At 46.8% G+C, this 23,586-nt stretch overlaps 1 protein-coding gene across 1 annotated transcript in view; it reads right to left on the reverse strand.

Annotated features, from left to right (window-relative positions):
• Positions 1–23,586, reverse strand: part of LOC147733283 (SITS-binding protein-like) — a 1,106,372-nt gene that overhangs the window by 169,183 nt on the left and 913,603 nt on the right. Inside the window, exon 7 of the mRNA XM_086957841.1 lies at positions 20,985–21,121. Coding sequence (XP_086813967.1) covers positions 20,985–21,121 — 137 coding nt within the window. The remainder of the gene's footprint in view (positions 1–20,984; positions 21,122–23,586) is intronic.

The raw sequence follows: 23,586 nt of genomic DNA on the forward strand, positions 1-23,586 counted from the left end.
ACACCCTCACAGCCGCTTAACATCTTCACTTCCAGATACACACCGACCCCAAGACCACACTCAGAGGCACCCTCATCTACAGACCCCCAGGTCCTCGCACACAATTCAGCGAAGACATCGCAGACTTCATCAGCCCGCACGCCCTCGCCTCCACTGACTACATCCTCCTAGGGGACCTCAACTTCCACCTGGTGAACAACAACGACAACACCACCACCACCCTGCTGGACAACCTCGCCAACCTCGGACTCATGCAACTGGTGAACACCCCCACCCACTATGCCGGACACACACTTGACCCAGTCTTCTCCTCCAGCAAGTACATCTCCTTCAGCCACTCCACCGGACTCCACTGGACAAACCACAGCTGCGTCCACTTCAGCTTCAGAAAGACCACGACTCACCACCACCCGCAACAGGTTCCCCGCAGGAACTGGAACAAGATCACCACCGACCAGCTCACCACTTCACTGAGCCAGAACCCTCCCGCCAGCTCAACGTACCCCAACCAAGCAGCTAACAACCTCACACAGTGGATCACCAATTGCGCTCGCCCAACCAGCCTCGACCACTCGCAGTCCGGCTTCCGCGCCAACCACAGCACCGAGACCGCCCTCATCGCAGCCACTGACGACATCCGAGCCCTGCTCGACAACTGGGAAACAGCGGCCCTCATCCTCCTGGACCTCTCCGCAGCATTCGATACGGTCTGCCACCGTACCCTAGTGCAGCGCCTCAGCAACATCGGAATCCAAGAGAAGGCACTGGAGTGGATCATCTCGTTCCTCACCGGAAGAACCCAGAGAGTCCGCCTCCCCCGTACAGATCCAAGGCCACCGAAGTCATATGCGGCGTACCACAAGGATCATCACTCAGCCCCACCCTCAACGTCTACATGAGCCCCCTCGCAGCCATCGTACGCCAACACAACCTCAACATCATCTCCTATGCCGACGACACCCAGCTGATCCTCTCCCTCACCAACGACCCAGGAACCGCCAGAACCAACCTACACGAAGGGATGAAAGACGTAGTCGAGTGGATGAGGAACAGCCGCCTGAAACTGAACTAGACAAGACGGAAGTCCTCATCCTTGGATCATCACCCTCCGCCTGGGACGACTCCTGGTGGCCCCCTGCCCTGGGAAGTGCACCCAAACCAACGGACCACGCACGCAACCTGGGCTTCATTCTGGACTCCTCCCTCTCGATGACCAGACAAGTCAACGCCATCTCATCATCATGCTTCAACATCCTACGCATGCTCCGAAAGATCTTCCGATGGCTCGCCACCGAAACCAGGAAGATGGTCACACAGGCACTCGTCACCAGCCGACTGGACTACAGAAACACCCTCTATACCGGAACCACAGCCAAACTCCATAAAAAAAACTCTAACACATCCAGAACGCCTCCGCATGACTCATCTTGGACATCCCCCGACACAGCCACATCTCCGGACACCTGAGAGACCTTCACTGGCTCCCCGTCAGCAAGAGAATCACGTTCCAACTCCTCACCCACGCACACAAGGCCCTCCATGACCTGGGCCCCAGGTACCTCAACAACCGCCTGACCTTCTACACTCCCACCCGCCAGCTATGATCGACCAGCCACGCCCTCGCCGCCGTGCCACGCATCCGAAGATCCACCATGGGAGGAAGATCCTTCTCCTACCTAGCAGCCAAGACTTGGAACTCCCTCCCCATCCACCTCCGCCTGACCCAAGACCACCTCTGCTTCAGGAAGCAACTCAAGACATGGCTATTCGAGCAGTAGCGGACCCCCCTCCCCCAAGCGCCTTGAGACCCTCTGGGTGAGTAGCGCGCTATACAAATATCCTGATTGATTGATTGCCTGCATGCTCGGGATGTGTAGCGCGCAAAGTTACCCATGAGGTTTGTCCCGCCCGCTCGCGTCCCCTTATTTCCGGTCACTACTAACGTGTTCGCAAGTTATTCTGTGCCAGATTGCAGTTTCTGCGTGTTCGGCAACTCGATCTTACCGACAAGCATCCTCGCGCACGCGAAAATGCTATTGAGCGCGCGAGAACTACGCTACGCAGCAGTTTGCGGAGTATTCGACAACTTCGCGTTCTCCGCGGAGCGCGGAGTTGCCGAAACTCCGCAAACTCCGCGAACGGAGCGTAGTTCTTCGCCCAGGGTTAGTTTTCACCCTCCTCAGTTAATATTCCCTATAATAGGGTAATAAGTAATCCATTATAGCCAGGAAAACAATGCCAAAAAACAGACATTGAGGGTGGACTGGGACTATCTAATATAACAATCTACTTTAGAGAAGCACAATTATAAATGTTATTTGAGTCGTCCATAAGAGTGTGTGAAAAACACTGGCCACATATAGAAAGGGCAACAATAGGAACAAGCATGGGCAACACCAATAGGTCTCGCCTTTGACCTTGCCAATGATCTTTAGCTATGCTATATAGCATGACTAATGCTGTTGTAGCATGACAATGAAAAAAGATTACAAAGAAAAGGTCTGACAACATATTATCAGGAAAGTGTGTTGGGAATATATGAAACAACACAGAGACTGTGATGGAAGAGGTGTGGCGCTGCGGCCAGGGCGACTGACTCCGGAATCTGAGGATCAAGGTTCGATCCCCGGCACCGGTGGCAGATTAGCCCAGCAGCATGCGACTCTGGGCAATAGCTTGCTTAATCTTCCCGACGGCCCCCAGCGCCTAGAGACCCTAACGGGTGATTGTGCGCTTTACAAATGTGGGTTATTATGGACCACAGCAGCTATACGGAGAGCAATGGGGCTATAGTGAACATGGGTGAGAGAGATCAATACAAGTAGAGAGAAACAACACTGTTCATGAGGCCTGACCTCTCCTCATTATGATTTTTTTTTCACTCAAAAACATAATGAACCCCAAAAAGTGTGAAAATGCTATAAAATAAAAGCAACTGCAATGCAAAGAAAAGAGTGGGTCGATACCTTAAAACGGTACAATGTCCTGCAAGCAGTCCAAAACAGTGCTTAGAAGTCAATAGTGCTGAAAGTGTGCTTTAGGTCGCACAAGACCATGGCAAATCCAAAGTTCAGGCCGACCACGATGGAGGGCAGGCCGGCTATAGGACCTGTGCAGGCCCTGCTGGAAAAGTGCCTTTGTATGGAGCAAGGGCGAACCCGATGACTAGATGCATCTGTTCCGATTCATGTAGTTGGTGCAATGCGTCGGAGTTGAACCTCGCAGCTAGGACCCACGTTGTTGTCGAATTGACACTGTATCAGTTCCAATCAAAAAAAAGGAGTCACTGCATCTGTTTTTACAGAACAAAGCTGCCGAACCCACTTCTGAGGCCTAGGACTGGAGGGGACACCTCAGGCAATAGTAGGACAGATGGTAGTCCAGCAGCACCAGCAGAGTTCCAAGAAGTCTTTTGTGACCCTCACACCTCAGAGAACAGGAGGCAAGCCAACAAGCCCTTGGAGAAACTTGGGTTTAAGGATGAGGTGTACAGGACCAGTTCCTCTCACTCTCAGGCAAAATGTAGCAGGTAGTCGGCCAACAAATCAGAGCAGGTAGCAATTGGCAGTCCCTCCTACAGCACAGCAATCAGCAGGCCAACACAGCAATGCAAGTAGAAAAGTGGCAGTCCCTACTGCAGCACAGTATCTCCTCTTCCTGGCAGAATGTCATTGGTTCCAGCAAAGTTTTGATTTGGTGGTGTCAGGGGATCAGTACTTGTACCCAAATGTGCCTTTGAAATGGGGTGTCGACTTCAAAGAGGCCTTTGAAAATCACAACGACCCTGCCTTTCCTTCCCTGGCTCCAGACTCACTACAGGAAGGTATGCAGTTATTTGTATGGGGACAGACACAGCCCTATTCAGGTGCAAGTGTCAGCTCCTCCCTCATAATCTCCCTCCGGAAAGCCCATCAGCCTGGTAATGGGCCATCAGGATGCAAATGTCACACCCCTTCTCCCTTTGTGGGACCGTCTAGAGGGAATGTGCAAAGCCCAGCTGTCAGCCATCCCAGATGTGTATTCAGAGACAGTCAGAGGCACAGAATGGTTAAACTAAGAAAATGCCAATTCTATAAATGTTTCAGAAAAGGGGGTGGTGATGAACAGAGTGTCTGAATTAAGCAGACCACTCTTACCCAGTCCAAAGATCAGGGCTTGATCCATCACCGTTTTTTTAGCTCACTGCACCATCCCAGCTCAGAACCTGGCTACATGCAAATTAGTCTGTCCCTGGCCCAGTGCATCATGGGAACAGGGCAGACCAGACTACCAAACCAATTCTTCACTGGAAAGGAGACAAGCTTCCGGGGACCGCTTTCTGGTATTTCAGCCGTCGTCGGCCCAGCTTGCTTGAATCCAGATGGTGCAGTGAGCAAGGGACTCATGGGTTTTGGGGTGGCAAGTATAATTTTAGGGTTGGTTGGGGTTGAGAGGATACTGGATTTGTATATATGGTTTTATATATTTCAACAGCCATCATTGTGTGGAATATATAAAAACATACATAAAAGTAAGTAAATTAGTTTTGTTTTACATTTATTTTTATGTATTACCTTGCATGCCATTACTAAGAAAGTATAACTATTTTACAGGGAAATATAAAGCTATATTGTATACACATATATAGCGTTTATATTTACCGGTAAAATACTTATATTTCAATCACAACTTTAACCACGCATATGCTTTTAGAAAACATACTTTTACAACACAATTTGTTGTAAAACACGCATTACAAAGATATATGCGTGGTTAAAGTTTGTGTTGTAATGGTAATATGGTGTAACCACACTTGGGTTGTTACAACCATGTTGTGAAGGCATGCAATGTAATGGCATGCGTTGTGGAGTCATACAACCAGCAGATTCCAAATATAAAACATGATCGAAGAGAACAAACTTCGTTCTATGGAGAATATAAAAGATATTCATACCACGTCATTGGCTAACAATATGTGCTCTTCCACTGAGTTTGGGTAAGGTGTACATGTATTGCTGCTACAAGATGAAGGTTGGGAATATTGAATCCCAAATATCGATAGATGGCAATACTGTGACTGCAATATTAACCCCTCCCATGCTTGTGACGAACCCCAGCCGTCACGCCCCGCGGTGGGCCTGTGCTGATGACGGCTGGGGTTCGCCACGGCCCGCCCTGTTTTTTGTTTGCCGCACAGTGGTAAAATCGCGGCAGCAGCGAAAGGGTTAAGGGACAAAATATTGGTTGGTCAGTTTTTATACATTTTATTTACCTAATTTCACATATAAGTGCCTTGGCGATATATATCACGTGCGTAGATGTGGAGTTAAGAATAGTAAATTCATACCTCTCTCTGTGGCCTTACTTATTTGATATTTTGTCCTTTCATATTGTGGTTATCGATTTGTGTGATTTGATATTCCCAATTACAATCATACTGCAACGCCTAAATTGTGCCCAGCAACAAAAAAATATATTTTTTAACTCTAGTTTGCAACATGTTCCACAATACTCCACAAATTATAACTAACATTTTATTTCCAATTCCATCTTCCCATACCTTCCTTCAGTCATCTACTTTCCCTTTTCACTCCTCTGCTCATCTCCTGTAAGTGTTATGGAGGCACCCAGGAAATTGTATGAGCTCATAAAACCTGCTGTGAATTGGTCGTGTGGGCTGGACTGTTCCAAGGAGGAACAGGGTCAAGAACGATTTGCACATGGCTGGTTCCAAAATTGGGTGGCGTAGAGAGCAAAGGAACGATGGATTTAACCCAGATATTTTGACCGGGGGTGAATGTTTGATTCATTCAGCATTCCGGTCATCATTTGCTGCTGCAGCACTTTTTGCCCCAAGTGGAATCGGTATGCCCAGACGTGGGTTCCATGCTCGCTGTGCTCCTGGATCAAACTAGCCTGGCTGATGAGGGGTGTTACCCCGAAACTGGTCCCAAGATGCTTGTTTCCGGTTCAGGAAGTATCTGGCTTGGCAAGTTCGGGCTGTTGATTCATTCAACATTCCGGCAATCATTTGTTGCGCCAGCACACAACAGGAACTTCAAGTCTTCAATGCAACTGAGCTCTGCAGCCTTCCAGGCCAGCACAAACCTTTCCGGAGCATTCATGGATAGATGTCAGTAAACCGTAGTCTTTTGGACCATCAGCAGACAGCGAAGCGTTTATGTATCCATGTCAAAGACATTACACCCACTGCTGCCCTTTTCATCAATCCTGTCAATTGTGTTAGTTCAAATTTTTTTTGGCCCCACAACTGTTAAAACAATGTGCGGTTTATCGATGGAGCTGTGCCAAGTAAAACATACTGGAGAGAGATCACAATTTGTCCAATTCACAAAGGTATTTTCGTCCAAAAAACATGTTAATTGACAAAAATATATCTATTTATGATTGTCGTGTATTTACCAAATGATTTCTGGCTGTAGTAAATGCATTTACTATTATGGATGTATGAACCACAAGTGTGGAGAAAACAGCAAAGGGTGGAAAGTGGGCGTTATAAAGCATGGTTAGCCGTTTAAGTTTGGAGACGCCTACAAAAGAGTACGTATTTTGGACATTCCCAAGCTGTGATCAATATTTTCCTCAACCTGGGAATGGCCAGAGATGTACTCCCGCTAAAGTAAGGAGTAGCTCCCTGTCCAGGATGGGAATGATAAAGGATCACCTTAAGATTTGGGTGTGGAGGAAGGGCCTCCTCCACGGGACATGTGTGCATTTGCAGAACTGGAATCATTCCTCTGTGCCTAAATCTATGCTATCTAAAATTAAGGCTGGGGGAAGAGAGGTCTTTGGTATATGTTACATGACAATTCCAGTAGTACGCCAGACAACTGGCCTTAGGAGCAGCATTCCAAGTATACTATTGGGAATATTTACAAATGTAAATAAAAAGTAGTGAATACCCAGCAGTACCTAGGCATACCTTTACAGGTGTAGATTTACTACTTTTTTTGATCACTGCTACATAAAAAAAGCATTGTCTAAAGCAAGCTGGTTTGCCTGCCTCAATAGAACTCCACTTCAGCAAGTATTACAACTGCTGCAGAATACAGCAAACACTCGTCTCTGACTCAGGGTACTATTTGTGGCCAATGCACTGCAACCACCTACAGCAAGGCTGGGTATCTGACTCAATGAATCTAATATTGGCCTAAAGTATAGCTGTCTGCATCAAGGGCAGGCTTTGGCACTGCTTGTATTTTAGGGCAATCGAATTGCAGGTTTGTGACAAATTAACATAGTATTAGAAATGCATGAATTCAAAGACAAAAAATAAATAAAACAGTACATAACATATATTAAATACAGAAGAAAGTCAGCGCCGATGTGCAGAGACCCTCCTTATCTACCTTATTTTGAGCTGTTCTTGGTCAATGCTATATTAGCTCAGGACCACTATATGCAAACCAGAAGAAGAAGTGACCCTGCTCCAATGAAAACAGTCCAGTCTAAACTACAAGGGCAGGCCCCTCTTTATCAGGAACATCTGCAGCCTGAGTCTTGTGACCCAGTAGGCATAGGACCCAGGTCTGAGCATATTTGTCACTCTTAGAGCCTCACACACAGGAAACCACAAAAGGGATTACTAGAATGCTTATAAAATGCACAGGCAACTGTTCAATCCACATTACAGTTATTATATTATGCCCCGTATTCCACTTCATACAGGGAACATCTCATTCAAAACAGACATGGCCCTTCTACAATAGGCAAAGTCTAGTCAAAACTACCAGGCAATGCCCTCTCTGACAGGACCTCAATCAAACCCAGACCTATTATATCCTCATTGGTGAGGTGCAGCATGAGACACGTGGCATGCCTCTGATCAGAAGGGAACTGAAAGCCATGTGTGCCTGGAATAAACTTGATACAACCTAACCTGCGAACTGTTTTCTCACTTTTGGAAAGCCTAGCTTCCTCTCTAATCATAATTGCATATGCCAAGCTTTTGATGAGTCTCTTTTGCATATCTTCGATCAGCTTCTTCCCACTAAGAAATAAAACCTTTAAAAAAACCTCCAAACCCTTGGTTTGTCAGTGACTTTAATTACCCTGGAAGACTGAAGGTGTGACAATTGGAGTGATTGTGGAACTCCTCTTACTCAGATGATTCAGAAATTGCCTTTCGCAATAGTTAGAGCATTATATACAATATAATATTGCTATAAAAACAGCTTATTTTGGAGATTTGATTGCACAGGTCATTAATTCGCCAACGGCCTTTTTGCAGATGGTCTCTAAGCTTACTAGCCTCGAAAGCACTGAGCCAGCCATTCCACTCTCTCAGTCACTATGTGACAGGCTGGCTCTGGTCTTCCACGAGAAACTCAAGGACATATATGACAGCATTTCTCAGGATCTAGAGCTTTCTTTGCCCAGCATTCAAGATCACCAAAGCTTCTCTCCAGCCTTGAATACCCCTTTGAATGCTCTTCCATTAACCTCAGACGACAAAGGGTCTGATATACAAAGGTAAGATTACACATACATGTGTTATTTTACTATTTTTTTGGGTACTCAACACTTCACATTTAATTTTACTAATAGTAATTTTGCGACTGTGGAGACTACACATAAAAAGATCGGCCTATTCTATCTTTTTCCGTAGGGTGTTCCCTGCCCCGAGTGCACACTCCCTGCAGTCGTAAAATAATGTGGTTGTTTTTTTGATACTGGGGTCTCACTTGGAACACCCTCCTGATTCTATTGTAATAAATGTGTAAGTACGGTGGATATGGGAAGACACATAAGACCTACCTCTTTTTCTTAGGTAGTATTTCTTCTGAGGAAAATGCTAAATTACTAAACTAATCTTTAGTTTGAGATTGCAGGCATCTATTTTACTGTCTATATTGAGCAGAGAAATGTGCCTTTATGAATCATAAAACATCAAATCTTTCCTTTTTTAACAAATACAAAGAGACAAAAGTTATTCAGGAGTCTTGTTTATGAGTATTTATGAGATAACCGGAGCCAACACTGGGTGGATGACAACATTGGGGCATTGATCAACCCCTGATGAAGTTTTATAGGGACGAAACGCGTTGCTGGGCCGAATGGATTGCTTGCTTCTGTCAAACTGGCATTTTGTTTGATAAAATTGGAGTCAAAGCAACTCGCAAGACTCCTGAATAACTTTTATTCGTCACATCATGCCTACTTGATCTATTGCTGGAGAACAGTTTAACCATCTGTTGATTTTGTAACAGATAATCCTGTATAGAATTGATTGCTCCTTTTCATTTGTTATTGCTTGACCTTTTGTTGGAGTGGGCTCTTGGCAATGGGGTCACAAAAGTAGAGTGTTGCAGGAAACAGAATTGGTATTAATTACACACTAGTGCGCCGTTTGGACCCCACATTGCCAGTGTGCTTTTTTTAGTATTCATCTATGGATACACAAGGTTTCTTAAAAGAACTGGCCCCTGGAGTGTATGCATGTATGTAAATTGTGGCAACTACGCTTGTTCACCAACAAAAGGGTAGAATGGGAAGCATTTTAGGTTGTAATCAGGGGCAGTGCCTGGGCCTTTGCTGGAGAATCTGTAAGCAACTGGACCCAGATGTAACACACCTCGAACACTCACTCCTTCAGTTGGAGTCTGATGTGGTGACAAATTCGGAAGGTACACAAAGGCTAGATGAGGCTAGGCGTGATCATGCAGGATTAATGGAATGCCTGCGATGCCACACATTCTGCCTGCACCCATGCTGCAGCAGACAGAGGGGCACTTGCTGGCGGGGCAGATCAGGCAGAAATAAACTCGACGACTGATCCTTTTGCTGCGCTTGGTGTCAGGTCACTTACTGAGCACTCAACGGGAGATACACCAAGAATTAGTCAAACACTACACAACATTATATGAATCCATCATCAATGTGAACCCAGATGCGTTGGAGGCCTTCCTTTCTCTCAGCCACTGTGGCACACCGCAATGGGCAGAGATAGAAGAGCTGATCACGCTTTTTGAGGTCCAGGAAGCCATAAAGGTAAGACACCTGGGCCAGAAGGCCTACCAGCTGAGTACTACAAGGCATATACTTCGGTACTGACCCTCAACTACTGACTCTTTACAACAAAAAATCACTGCAGGCATCTATACTTCCGGAAATGCTTTGTGAGTCCTTACTCGTCTCATTGCCCAAGTGAGATAGGAACATCGAACTATTGGGATTGTATCGCCCATTAGCACTCTTAAACACGGACTACAAGATCTTAGACGAAAAACTGGTAGATCGTTTGGCTCCTCTAGTATCCCAACTAGTACATTCCAATCAAAACAAACTGTGCCATATCGCAGCACATCCCTAAACCTACGACACTTCTTCTGAGTAGCTAAATACTCTGTAGAACATTGGCCACATTTGGGCTGCCTGGTGCTCAACTTGGAGAAAGCGTTTGATATGTTAGAATGGGAGTTTTTATTCTTCACCCTATCCGGATACGGTATTGGCATTCCCCTTCTCCACCTTATCAAGATACTATATACCATTCCCACTACCAGGGTCATGAAAGGCCTCTACCTGTCGGAATTAGTGCCCATTGGTCATGGCACCAGTCAGGGGTGCACGTTGTCTCCGCTACTGTTTTCCCTTTCCATAGCACCACTGGCTGAAACCCTTTGGCAAAGTGGGGAGAAATGGGGGTTCCCTCTAGGTGATGGGACGCACATGGTTTACCTATATGCTGATAACTTGCTTCTATATCTTAGGGATATAAAGGAGCTGTGGGATAGTATAGCAAAGATGCTCAATGACTTTGCTTCCCTTGGCCTGCGAATAAATTTGGCAAAATCGTGCCTATACCCATTCAGTTCAGCTGCTCCTGACCCAGCACTGGTAGTTAACGGCGTGGCGGTAAAATGGCAACCATCTGTTTTTTGCTACCTAGGGGTCAGGATGTAACGCTGCCCAGAGTAGCTGCTGGAAGGGAACTTTCTACGGGCAATAGCCACCATAAGTAGCAGATGTCCTTCTGGCAAAGCCTCCCACTAACAGTTATGCGTCACATAGCGCTACTTAAGATGGTGGTCCTTCCACAGCTCTTGTACTTCTTCACTAACCTGCCGCTTTATATTCGCCCCCCAATATTTCACTCACTTAAACGTACTATGCGAGAGTTTATCTGGCATTGTTCAGAATGCTGGGTTGCGTTATCCAAGCTATACTTACCAACTGCTCAAGGGGGCTTGGTGTGCCCAACATGGAACATTATTACCTGGCGGTACAGCTCCAATGGATAGCTAGGTGGGCCAGCAGATTATACCTGGAAAACAGGGCCACACTCTTACTAGCATGGACGCAATACCCACCCAACTGATGCTAGAGGTGGTCCATAGATGCTTCCTCTGCAGCTTTTGCCTTACAGGCAACACAATCCCATACACCCCTTCCTTGCCTATACAGGGCAAGCCAAGAGGACAGCATGCCACTACCAGGACAGAACTCCCCTCCTGTGGTGGATGTAGGATTGCAGACGCTGGTAGACCTATACAGTGATGGACAGATGGCACCCTTCGACATCCAAGATGATGAGGATGGTCTATAGTGAGGTCAGTTCCTACTACATACTTCGCTTATTAGGGTGCTGTGAGCGATGTGGAGTAACATAATACAAGAACCCGCACACACCTCACCATCCAATATATGCACGTGATAGACACGGGAGACATCTCACAAAGTAGTTTCCTGACTCATTACGAACACACGCGGTGCAACTGCTGACGCCCCTCAGACACCACTGGGATCTTCACTGACCATGTACAGATCAAGATTGCGTGGCCATACTAGAAGGACCCACATATATCCCTATGAATGCCACATTTCGCCTCATACAATATTATATGATACACAGGGCATACCTGACACCAGCAAAAATAAATAAATGCTTCCAGCACACTGATATCCACTGTCCCAGGTGCAATCTGGTTGATGCAGATCTAATTCACATGCTATGGAGCTGTACTGCTCTCACCTCTTCTTGGGACACTGTTGTCACTTACCTATCAAGCTGCACCGGACGCACAGTGGAGGGCACCTGGGATGTATGCCTCCTGGGTCTCTATTGCAGATCCAAAAACCACAAAGTAACATCTAGGTTTAGAGATCTGGGGTAAATGCAGCTAAATGCTTGATTACTAGACACCGGAAGCGATGTAAGCCACTGCCCTCGATAGCATTGTTCCCCTCATTCACAATCTGGGCAAAGAGCCTTGCCCTACATCGTGAGGATACCCTAGGGCTTCGCAGACTCCAGATGGCAAACTCATGGGATACAGTCCTCCAGGACATCTGCAACACCTGGCAAACAAATGAGGTACCCCATGCACCTGCCATGAGCACTGACGAAGCACCAGTAGCGACATGCTGTGAAGTGTAACATTGACACCTATAGGGCCAATTATGTGGGCTGCCAGACAGCTCACTATCCTAGAACCTCAGACATGTATCCAGGACTCATAACATCTGACGGAAAAGGTCAATACCACCGCTGAACAAAACTGTGGGTGGAACGGAAGTGCTGGAGAAAGATAGAGAGCTAAGTTGGGCAAAAGTTTATACCGTCTATACCATGACCCCACCTATTTCGCCTCCCCTTCCCTTTCCCGCCTGCCCTTCCACGACAATACCTAACATGGGAACTGACAGCACCGCCAGCAAGGCACACTTGTCAATCACGTTACGAAGTAGGAGCTAGGATAATGCGGACTCTGGAAATTATTAGTGAATATGATATGTAATTTTGCTTAACATCAACTTTGAACTGGAATGTCTATTATCACAAGTCTGCTCATAACTGATGTATACACATATGTAATACCTGTTCTTAAACCAAAAAATTAACAAAAGACATTTAACCAAAAAACCAGTGGCCACTCTTTAAAGTGGGCTGAGTTGTCTTTCCCCGAAGCTCTCTCTCGGGATGAAACTACCTGTACCTATTAGGTAGAATTTCTAACTGTAAAGGATGCACTTTGATTGATACATGGCTACTGCCAAGCATTCAGAACTTGGAAACATATGGGCATATTTACAAGCCCCTTCCCTTTTTCATATGGGAAAAGGGACGTACCCGTGGTGCAAGGGGCTTGTTAATAAGCCTCATAAGATGGAGCTCTTCCACAGCTTACTGCACACCCTCTGTAATACAGGGTTGGCTGGACCCCAACATGGGGTCCTTTCTGCTGCCCATTTCCTGTTCAATGTGCTTCACGCTCTGGCCATGGATCCATGGAGGCACATTTATTCGCTCCATTGCATGTGAGGAAGCAGCACTAATGAGTGCAGCCATTATTGGCCATGGTGTAACCCTTAATAGAATGTTGTATTGGCTACATTCAAGAAAAACAAATTTGGTTGACTTCCTATCATGCAACAGCAGAATTTAATTTTTGTATAAAAATTTTGCACTACTGTACTGTGAGGTTATTTGTGAGATCCAAACTTGCAAGACAACATTAATTGCTTATTAAACAAAGATGCAAAGTAGTATAAATTACATAAAAATAATATTGTAAAATATTTGAGTGTCAAAAATGAACAAATCTGAAGGACAAGAAAGCCGTCAATTTAATTTAGTAAGTCCTTGCAGGCTAAATTCACAGCTATTTTGGTTAGAAGTTTTGTATTGGCTTAAGGTAATACTTTTATAAACATAATCCTTATATCAAAGTGTTCTTAACATTGAGAGATTACAAGCACACTGTGGTGTCTATTCACAAGAGCGTGTGATAACTACCACAAGAGTAGGGTAACTCAACTTTCAACATCGAAGCCCATCGCGGGAAAATAACCCTGTGCCAAAGTGGAATTCACAACACGGCCGTAGTATGCGATAGACTGCCGAAACGGCGGACAGCGTCCGCGATGCAACCACCGCGATGGCGACAAAAACACAAACCACAACGCCAAAAAACCTGCGATGGGCCAAAGCGCGATAAGGAAACCAGCGATAAGCAGCACCAGGCCTGCAACACACACTTGGCAGGTGGGAAAAATCGACATAAAAAAATAACACAAACACAAACTGACCAATACCCTAACACCATGGAGGCTGCCAGAGCAGGCGCAGAGGACGAGCGCAACTCCACACGCACCCCGGACGACCAGCCCAGGACCTCAGGGACAGGGAAAGGCAAGGACAAGAATAAGAGGAAGATGAAGTTCAGTCTGCAGGTGAACAGGATCATAATCACGGAGGTGATGGAACACCATCAACAACTGTTCATCCCCTTCAACGTGTCATTGGGCACCAAAAATGGAATATGGAGGAACATCATGGACAAGGTAAATGCTGTTGAGGAGCACAGGATGACAATGGATGAGGTCAAGAGGCGATTGAATGACATCAAGCGGCAAACCAAGTGGAAACTCTCCGCCAGCCGGAAGGCATCAATGCAGACTACAGGTGGGGGCCCAGCGCCACAGCTCGAGCTGGATGACATAGAAGAGCTGGTGTCGACAGTCATCAGTGTGGAGACTGTGGCCGGAGTCGGGGGATCGGACACTGCTCGACAGGACATAATACAACCACAACAGGTTGAGTGACCACCAGATACTGGTGAGACAGATGGAGATGGGCACAATGGCATACATGCACAACCAAGCACAGCACAGTGCACACCCACAATGACTCTGGGTCCTCGCCCAGATTCACAGACTGTCACAATGTACAATGCCATGCTGTCTAAATGCCAACACGTAATATGCGGCTACATACATGTGGACACATTGCAATACATCATCTCCCCTTCACATCGCAGGAGCACTGTCAACACCTCCTGCAGAGCAGTCCCAGTCACTCTTCACTAATGACGAGGAGGACAACACCACCATCGACACACAACCCATCCAAGACATCATTGACCTCATCCAAAACTCACCTCCAGGATCAGGGCAGGGCAGCTGCATCGAGGAGACCCCACCCACTACCCAAAGCACCCAGCAGGAGGGACCCACAACCCTGGCACCCCTCCAAGACCTCCAGGAACAACACATGGCTTCCAACTCCGTGTGCTGGAGGGCCAGAGGGAGACCGCAGAGCAGGTCCGGGTGGGGTTCGACCTCATGGCTACCAAACTTGACAGTGTAGCCCCTCTCCATGGTCTCCAACGAGCCCTGACGGACATCACTGGAGTCATGACGTAAAGAGAAGAACATCTATATTAATTTTCTAATATAGCGAGAGAGATTGTTTCCGGCTCTCCTCTGGACCCGCTCCCTCCTAAAATTTGGAAGGAGTTTGCTGTCGAGCTTTTTCCCTCCCTCCATCTCATCTGCAATCAATCTCTGATAACCGGCACCGTTCCTGCCCACTGGAAGCGTGCGCTCGTCTCTCCCCTGTTGAAAAAACCCTCTCTGGACCCAGAGTGTTCAAAAAACTACCAACCCATTTCACTGTTGCCTTTTCCCGCCAAGATAGTTGAGCGAGTGGTTAGTAACACTCTTTCCACCCACTTAGAACAACTTCTCCTACTTGACGAGGACCAATTTGGCTTCTGGCCGGCCCATGGGACCGAAACAGCCCTCATCACCGCCATGGATGAACTTCAGAGGTGTGCAGACAGAAAACAGGCTTCTTTTTTGATTCTGCTTGATATGTCTGCCGCCTTTGACACGGTTAATCATAAGATCTTGTTAAGGCGGTTGTTTGAGACAGGGGTGAGAGACTCGGCTCTGAGTTGGTTCCATTCTTTTTTGCAGGGCAGGCAGCAGGCGGTTTCTATGCCTCCTTTTCAATCCCCCTTCTCCCCGGTCCTGCATGGTGTGCCCCAGGGCTCTGCCATCAGCCCTATCCTTTTTAATATTTACCTTAGGCCACTAATCTCACTCATTAAAGGTTTTGGCATTCGAATTATTAATTATGCCGATGACACGCAGATGATCCTTTCCTTGGAAGGAGAGGAGTCCATCTCTGTGGAGGTTTTACACAACTGCCTCAGGAATACGGCCAGCTGGTTAAAGGCAAACTCGCTTCAGTTTAATGCCGGGAAGACTGAAGTGCTTTTTAGCGCTGGAACAAGGATCCCTCGCCCGTTTCCCAACAATTTTTGGCCCCGGAATCCAGTTCTACCGTCCGGCCTTCGGACTCTGTCCGTAACCTGGGAGTCATGCTGAACCATGGGCTCAGTATGGACACCCATGTTCAGAAAACATCGGCCTGCTGTTTTTCCATCCTTCGCTCACTCAGGAAGGTTCTGCCCCTGCTACCATCTCATGCCCGCGTCCAGGTGGTTAGATGTACCATCCTGAGCAGGTTGGACTATTGTAATGCCCTCCTGCTCGGGTCCCCTGAGTATTTACTGGACAGACTACAAAGGGTTTAATTTGCGGCGGCTAAATTGGCGTTGGGGCTACCTAGGAGATCTCATGGTCCATCTGCCCTTGCAAAACTACATTGGCTTCCTCTTAGACAGAGGATTCAATTTAAAGCCCTTTGCATTGTGTTTAGGGCTCTTCACGGATGCGGCCCAGTCCCCCTCAGGTCCAAGTTTGTATAGTACACTCCTTCCAGACACCTTCGCTCATCGAAGGCTAAACTGGTAGTTGTTCCCAGATTTAAGAAGGTCAGAGCTGGTGGCAGATCCTTTCAGGTGACTGCATCCAGACTCTGGAACACTCTCCCCATCGAGATTAGGGCCACTAATGAACTTATGCAGTTTAGGAAAAAGGTAAAAACTTGGCTTTTCCCTGGCTAGCCTTCGCTCCCCAGGCATAATTCACTGCCTCTGTTGTCTATCACGGTCTGGATTTTGTTAGCGCCAGGATGCCTGCAACGGTGACAGTCGCGCTCTATAAATTCTTAAATTAAATAAATAATAAATATCTGTCCGCTCAGAGTGGCTCCAGCGATACCAGTTGGGAGCTGGCACACATGCGGATGCTCTGAGGGCAGGGTGCGGAAGGATGCGGAAGGATGCGGAAAGGATGGCAGCCACCACTGAACATCAGCGTAATGTAGCAGGAATCTACCATGTCCTGCAGATCCTCATAACGGCATTGCTGCCACAAGGTGTGGCGATGTAGAATGCTGCAGCCCCAACACCATCTACATCTCCACCCACTGGTGTGGCTATGCCTTCCTGTGGGGCAGGCCTAACCACTCCAGCACCTGAGATGTCAGTGGCGCACAGTGTGACAGATAGACCAGCTCCGTCACCTGAGGTGACAGTGGCACACAGTGTGGCAGATAGACTACCTCTGGCACCTGAGGTGACAGTGGCACACAGTGTGGCAGATAGACTACCTCCGGCACCTGAGGTGACAGTGGCACACAGTGTGGCAGATAGACCACCCCTTGCACCTGAGGTGGCAGTGCCACACAGCGCTGCCACCGGTACAGCAACACCCACAGGTAGGGCTGGGCACACATCCGAGAATGAGGTCGTGGATGGGATTGTGATGAGAAGGGCTCAGTAGCTTTCATCCCCGCCACCTAGCCTGTTCTACCTTGTCCCGCACAAGGTCTCATGACTTTCCACTAACCCCTGATTCACTCAGATGCACTCACCTTGGACAGCGACATGGACCGCCACATCCTGTTTGAGTACCAATGACACGGCTACCAGACTGCGAGCTGCACCCCTCCTCTTGCGCAGTACTTTTCTTCTACGGATGGACTCTGACTGGCCCTCCACGCACCCATATAGTGTGGTGTATTCTGCAGTGCCTTGTACTGCTCTAGCTGCAGAACAGCACTGGATGTGCAATAAACATCCACTGCTGTGTCATGTCTTTCATCATTCATGTATGTATGTATGTGTGGATGATTGTAGGGTCAGTGATTCCCCTTGCGTCAATGATGCTCCTCCTGAGGGATGCCAGTCAGAGGGTGCTTCATGTTGAATTGGGCCCCTGGTCCCGTGCCTACCACAACAGGGACACACGCAGCAGCCACTTTCTTGTCTGGACATGGACTAAACCACGCCCAGTGCACACGAGTAATTTTTGCAAGCCCTGCCCTGTTCCGGCAGGCCAGACCATTCCGCTCACGCTCCCAGGGGGAGCTCGTTGCTACACGTCGCAGGCGTACTCACTGATGGTGTGCAGGTCACTGGTCTAGTTGTCAGCATGTCACAGACACTCCCTGAAGGCAGGTTTGCACGCACTCCACACCCACCCGGCACAGGCGTCACAGGCCATGTGAGCCCACAAATATAAGGGGCAGACAATGTCACATACCCCTCTGCTGCTGGGGACTGGATGACGGCCCGAGGATGGCACGGGCCTACCGCCATGTGGCGCTGACTGGGGTTGAAGAGGGTTTGTGGCACCGTGAGGCTGGAATGGACCTGCCATGGGATGCTGACTGGGGTTGGACAGGGTTTTTTGCAGACGCTGCATTGTGGCAGGCACAGGAACCCTGCCATAGGACGCTAACTAGGGTTAGATAGGGTTTATGACAGACGCTGCATTGCGGCTGGCACAGGCACCCCGCCACGGGACGGTGACTTAAGGTGAACTGAGTCATTGGCACCTTGAGCTGCTGAGCGGGTGTGCAGCCTGCGATGATGGCCCGTCCTGGCGGTCCGGACTGCCCAGGTATTGTGTGCCTTGCTGGCCCGCAGTGTAGTCCGCACCTGAATTCTTTGCGGGCCTACAGCGACGTGGCCCCGCTTCCGGGGTCACAGAGTTAGTGGCACCCATTGGGCTGAGCGGCTGTGCATGCTGCGATGTTGCCGGGTGCCCTGGTTCATACCATGCCATGGTGCTGGGTTGTCTCTCTCTCTCTCTCCCCCTCTCTTCTCCTCTCTCTCTCCCTTTCTTCTCTGTCTCTCTCCCCCTCTTCTTCTCTCTCTCCTCCTCTCTTCTTTTGTCTCTCTCCCTCTCTCTCTCTCTCTCTCTCTCTTTTCTCCCTCTCTCTCCCCCTCTCCTTTTTTCTCTCTCGCTGTCTGCCTCTCTTCTTCTCTCTCTCTCCCCCTATCCTCTTCTCTCTCTCCCTCCCCCTCTCTTCTTCTCTCTCTCCCCCTCTCTTCTTCTCTCTCTCTCTCTCTCTCTCTCTCTCCCTACCCCCCCTCTCTCCTTCGTTCTCTCTCTGTCCTTTGATGTGCGAAGGACACACCTCTCATCATGTTTTTTGTCTTGCAGGCTGTGGCCTACAGATTGTGTTGAGGGGAGCTGCCATGTGTCTTCATTTAAATTCTGTGTTGTTTTAATAAAGTTTCATTGTTTGCTTCGAAAATGACTTTGTGATGCTCATTTCTGTGACAACACATGCAAGTCACCAGTTGTGATTGAGCGACATCAGGCGGATTATTTCGTTCATGTTTGCCTTTAGCTGATGTGGCATGTCTTTCCTGTGCGGGGGGTGGTGGCCCGGATTTGGCCGTGGGGTGGTGGCCGTGGGTGTTGTGGCCCTCTTGGGTGTCTGGCCTGCATAATCAGTGGCTCCATGGCATCTGTTGCCCTTTCGACGACGCCCTGGGCTGTGCTCCCTTTTGAGGTGCAGGCTGTGGTCCGACTTTTTACCAGGTCAGGGCAGGTGTAAAAATCCTTCTGCTAACGCGCCTTATTGCGTGTTTTGTGTTCTTATCGCCGATCTGGCTGGTTGTTGTGAATGTTGAGGTATGGTGTTGTCGCTGCTTTGGCACGGGAACGCCTACTCTGCATCTCATTAGCGATAGTTGCGGGGGTCCTCTGTGGCAATGTTTTTTGCGGCTGCTATCGCGCGAAAAGTGGTGCGGTGTGCTGTTAAGCACCTGCTTGTGAATGGTGGAGTAAATTTATCACAACTTTGGCTGGTGGTGTCTTCACAGGTTTTCAAAAGCTTCAGCTCTTGTTGCTTGGATAAAGGTCATTTCGTTGAGGATAATACTCTTGGAATTCTGGCCTCTGACCAGTTAGAGCACGATGTTATTTTACCTTTATGAACTAACAATAGATAACAGATACAACACTTTTGAGGAAAATTGTACATTTTGCAAATGATGTTGCAAATGCAGTACATCCATACTTCTGCGGTAAACACTGAAGCCAATATAACCGAAATCCATTGACATTTACCACTGTCCACTGCTTCAATAACAATTTATTCACGAAAGTAAAACTAAGCCTAACCATTCTAATCCCATTTCTTATTCCAGTCAGCTGCCATTATTAGCTTCATGTTGAAGAAAACCGCGTTTTCAAACAAACTACCCAAAAATAAATATGCAATATAAAAAAAATGCACAATGGGTACTATATGCAATATATTCCTATATTGTCATCTCGATGTTCTGCTGACATTTAAGGGTCACTGATATGTATGTCAGAATAGACAACCAGTAAATTAGAATTTACTGTGCTAGAATTGATAACCAGTGTGTTAGATTTACTCAGATGTTTGAAAATCTGTGGAACTGTGCAGCTGATGGTTTTAAAAAAAGGATCAATGCAGTTTCAGGTGCTGGCCTTGCTTCGCACTGGATATGTAGCAGCTTAGCTTCTGTATCCCTCCGGGACTGGTGTCATGGCCTATGAAGTGTCACTTTTGTGGACTCCAAAGTGAGAGTCGATGCTGGTCGCCAGGCAGGCAGGTCCACATTCTCTCCCTTTTAAAAACGTATCTTGAGGAGAGGCTTTCTTTTAAGAGTCTGCCTTCATGACACCAACTGTAAGACATATTGAAAGAAATGCCTTGCACCTGCTGGCAGCGGACCAGCATGAAATAACGGGGAGACACAAAGACACAAGCATGCATGGATCATGAAGGACTCGTGTGCGGTTTGCACGTCGCCTTTTGCCCCATCAGGCGTGAAATATACACCAACGACAAGAGCTAAACATGTCTCTGTGCTCTATTACAAAGCTCCGTGTAATGCTAGTCCCCAAACCGGATGAGCTACACATTCATAGAAAGGACACAGTGTGCGGCTCATGTGGCTCATGCTGTAGAAATGCCACGGGGCTGCGGCATCACGAACAGGGCTTGTTGTTGTGCACATCGACTCCAGTTATTAAGAGCATCAGCACATACAAGTTAAGTGGTAATTGATTAATATTACCTACTGCATCCGGGATGAAAAAGCTGTAGCCCAGCAGACTGTAGTGAAGAACTGAAGGAATAACCCCTTTTAGGCCAGAGTAGCTCCAATCAGAGTGAAGGGGAGTCATTTGAATGAAGAGAGGGAGATGATTCAATCTAAAATAAACAAATGGCAATTAGTTGTAAACATGATTAGTCAATTTTTGATTTAGTTGCAGTTTTTAGAGAAGAAGACACTTTAAAGGTCTGCAAAATATTACATGCGAACATATTTCTATTTTAGCTGTGTCACAATTTGCGAGAAAAGCCTTAGGGCCATATGTATGAAGCTATTTTCGATTCGCAAAGGCCGAAATTCGCCGAATTTCGGCCTTTGCGAATCGGAAAACGGCCATTTTTGCACATTTGCAATGTATGAAAAAGTAGCAAAATGAGGAATTGCAAAAATTTGCGATTCCTTATTTTGCCATAGCATTTAAGGAATCGCAATTTTGCGATTCCTTAATTGCTATGTAAGAAGCTTTTTTCTCTTGCGAATTTGGTTTAAGGAATCGCAATTTACCACCAACTGAAAGTTGGTGGTAAATTGCGATTCCTTTTCAATAAGCACAAATTGGCATTTTTCATTGTGGCACGTAACGCACATGCATGCCCTTAGGGCATGTATGTGCGCCATATGCGCACACATGTCATTTTCAGGGGTGCAGCAGGGTGTTCTTGAGACACCCCCTGCACCCTTGAAAATTCGCACAATTTGCGATTAGCAAATAGCGATTAGCAAATTTCCCCTTCATTCCTATGGGCTGGCCCATAGAAATGAATGGGAAGTATTCCTTATTTGCGAATTCGCAATTTGCGAATTCGCAAACAAGGAATAGTAAGGAATCGCTAAAATTCCTAGATTACCTACCTACATACCGTTTTGCGAATTCTAAATAGCGATTCCTTAAGATTCGCTAATTGAAATTCGCAAAACGGAAGTATGATACATATGGCCCTTAATCTGATGTTTTTTTTCTAAATGCGAAAGAAAAAGACAACCTTTTCAATTTCGTTTTTTTAAGTCAGATATCATGCAGTCTTGCTAGTCATACACCTTTTAACACATGCTGACCAGAAGTCCCAAGAGCTGAGCTAGGAGTTCAAAAGTGTTAGCTGTGGGCAACAGATGCAAGGGTATAGTTACTCATTTTGAAGAGGGCGCAGTGGCACCAGATACTAGAGCTATGATGTAGTCTTATACTACCCAGTCAATGCCCATGGGAAGAGGGCATTTCCCTCCCAGGCGATAGGGCCATGGGTGCTCCTACCATTTATGCAACTGAGCAATTGCTACCCTTAGCGATCCCATATTAATATCTATGTTTTTAGGTATGGCTTGAGAGCACTTCTGTTGCCATAACTTATGTGGATATTTTGTTATATCATCTGTGTTACCAACAATCTAATGGTACCTAGGAGTTGTGGAATCTATTAGACGGAGCCATCAAAGTAGCCAAAATGTAACATAATTTTGGGTGTCTTTTAGAAATATTGGAAAACTATGCTGGGCAAAGTCTGGTTTTTTTTTGAAGAATGGCATCAACATAATATTTGCTGAGCTAAGATTGCCCACTGCCTATCTTTCAGGAACAGTCAGAGTTGCAAGGAAAAATACCTTTTTACAAAGGTTCTGCAATTTTCTTAGTGGTAGTAATGTTTTTGCACTTTTGTGGTTTCTACATACCTGCGAGCAATTCAGAAAGGGATCATTTGTGTAGATCGCTCTTGGTTTTTCCAAAACTTATCATTGAACTAATTAAAAACTAATAAAAGTAAGTAGGAAAAAACAGAAATAGGTGCAAATGTTCTCATCTGTAATTGTTTGCCCCAATTGCCAATCTTCAGAAGTAACATACTGTGAACACACCCAGTAACACAGTGAAAGCAGTAAATTTGGACACCACACCAGTTTAGAAAAATAAGTAATCTTTACTAGATTTAACACAAGACCGAACAACAAAATCCACATTACTGAAATCAAACAAAAGTCTTTCAAATGGTAGAAAATAGCTTAGTTCAATGTAGATGGTAAGTGCGACACTTTACTCTCAAAGTACCTGAGATGCGTCACGTAATACAAACAAAAGGGTCGCAGGGATTGCTGCGCCGTTCCTTACACTCAGGGGTGTGGATGCGTTGGTTCCTTACTGCAGCGCAGGGGAGGTGATGCGTCGCTTCCTTACTGTGTGGGGAGTTGATGAGTTGTCTCTTACTGTGGCCCGGTGACAATGCGAAAAGATGGCGCCTCGATGAGATGTGACAATCCGGTGCGATGCGTAAAAATGGCGTCTTTGATGCAATGCGACAACGTGGATGTGATGTGTGCATACTCGACGGCCGTGCGTCAAAATCGATGAACTTTGGAGCTGCAACAGGCTCTTCGACACACTTCTCTGGTGATGAGACTGCAACCTCTGCAGCCATTAATTATAATGGGGTGACCCAGTGACCCTCAGAACCTGGGTATTACGTGATATGCAAATAGTGGTTCTGTCGGATTGTACACAATTTCTTTGATATAAACAGTTACTTGGCTCACTTATTTTTTCATATGTACTTTTTTATGAAAAACATATAGA

Source organism: Lissotriton vulgaris, chromosome 2_1 (assembly GCF_964263255.1).
Source record: "Lissotriton vulgaris chromosome 2_1, aLisVul1.2, whole genome shotgun sequence".
In the NCBI taxonomy this organism is placed as follows: Eukaryota; Metazoa; Chordata; class Amphibia; order Caudata; family Salamandridae; genus Lissotriton; species Lissotriton vulgaris.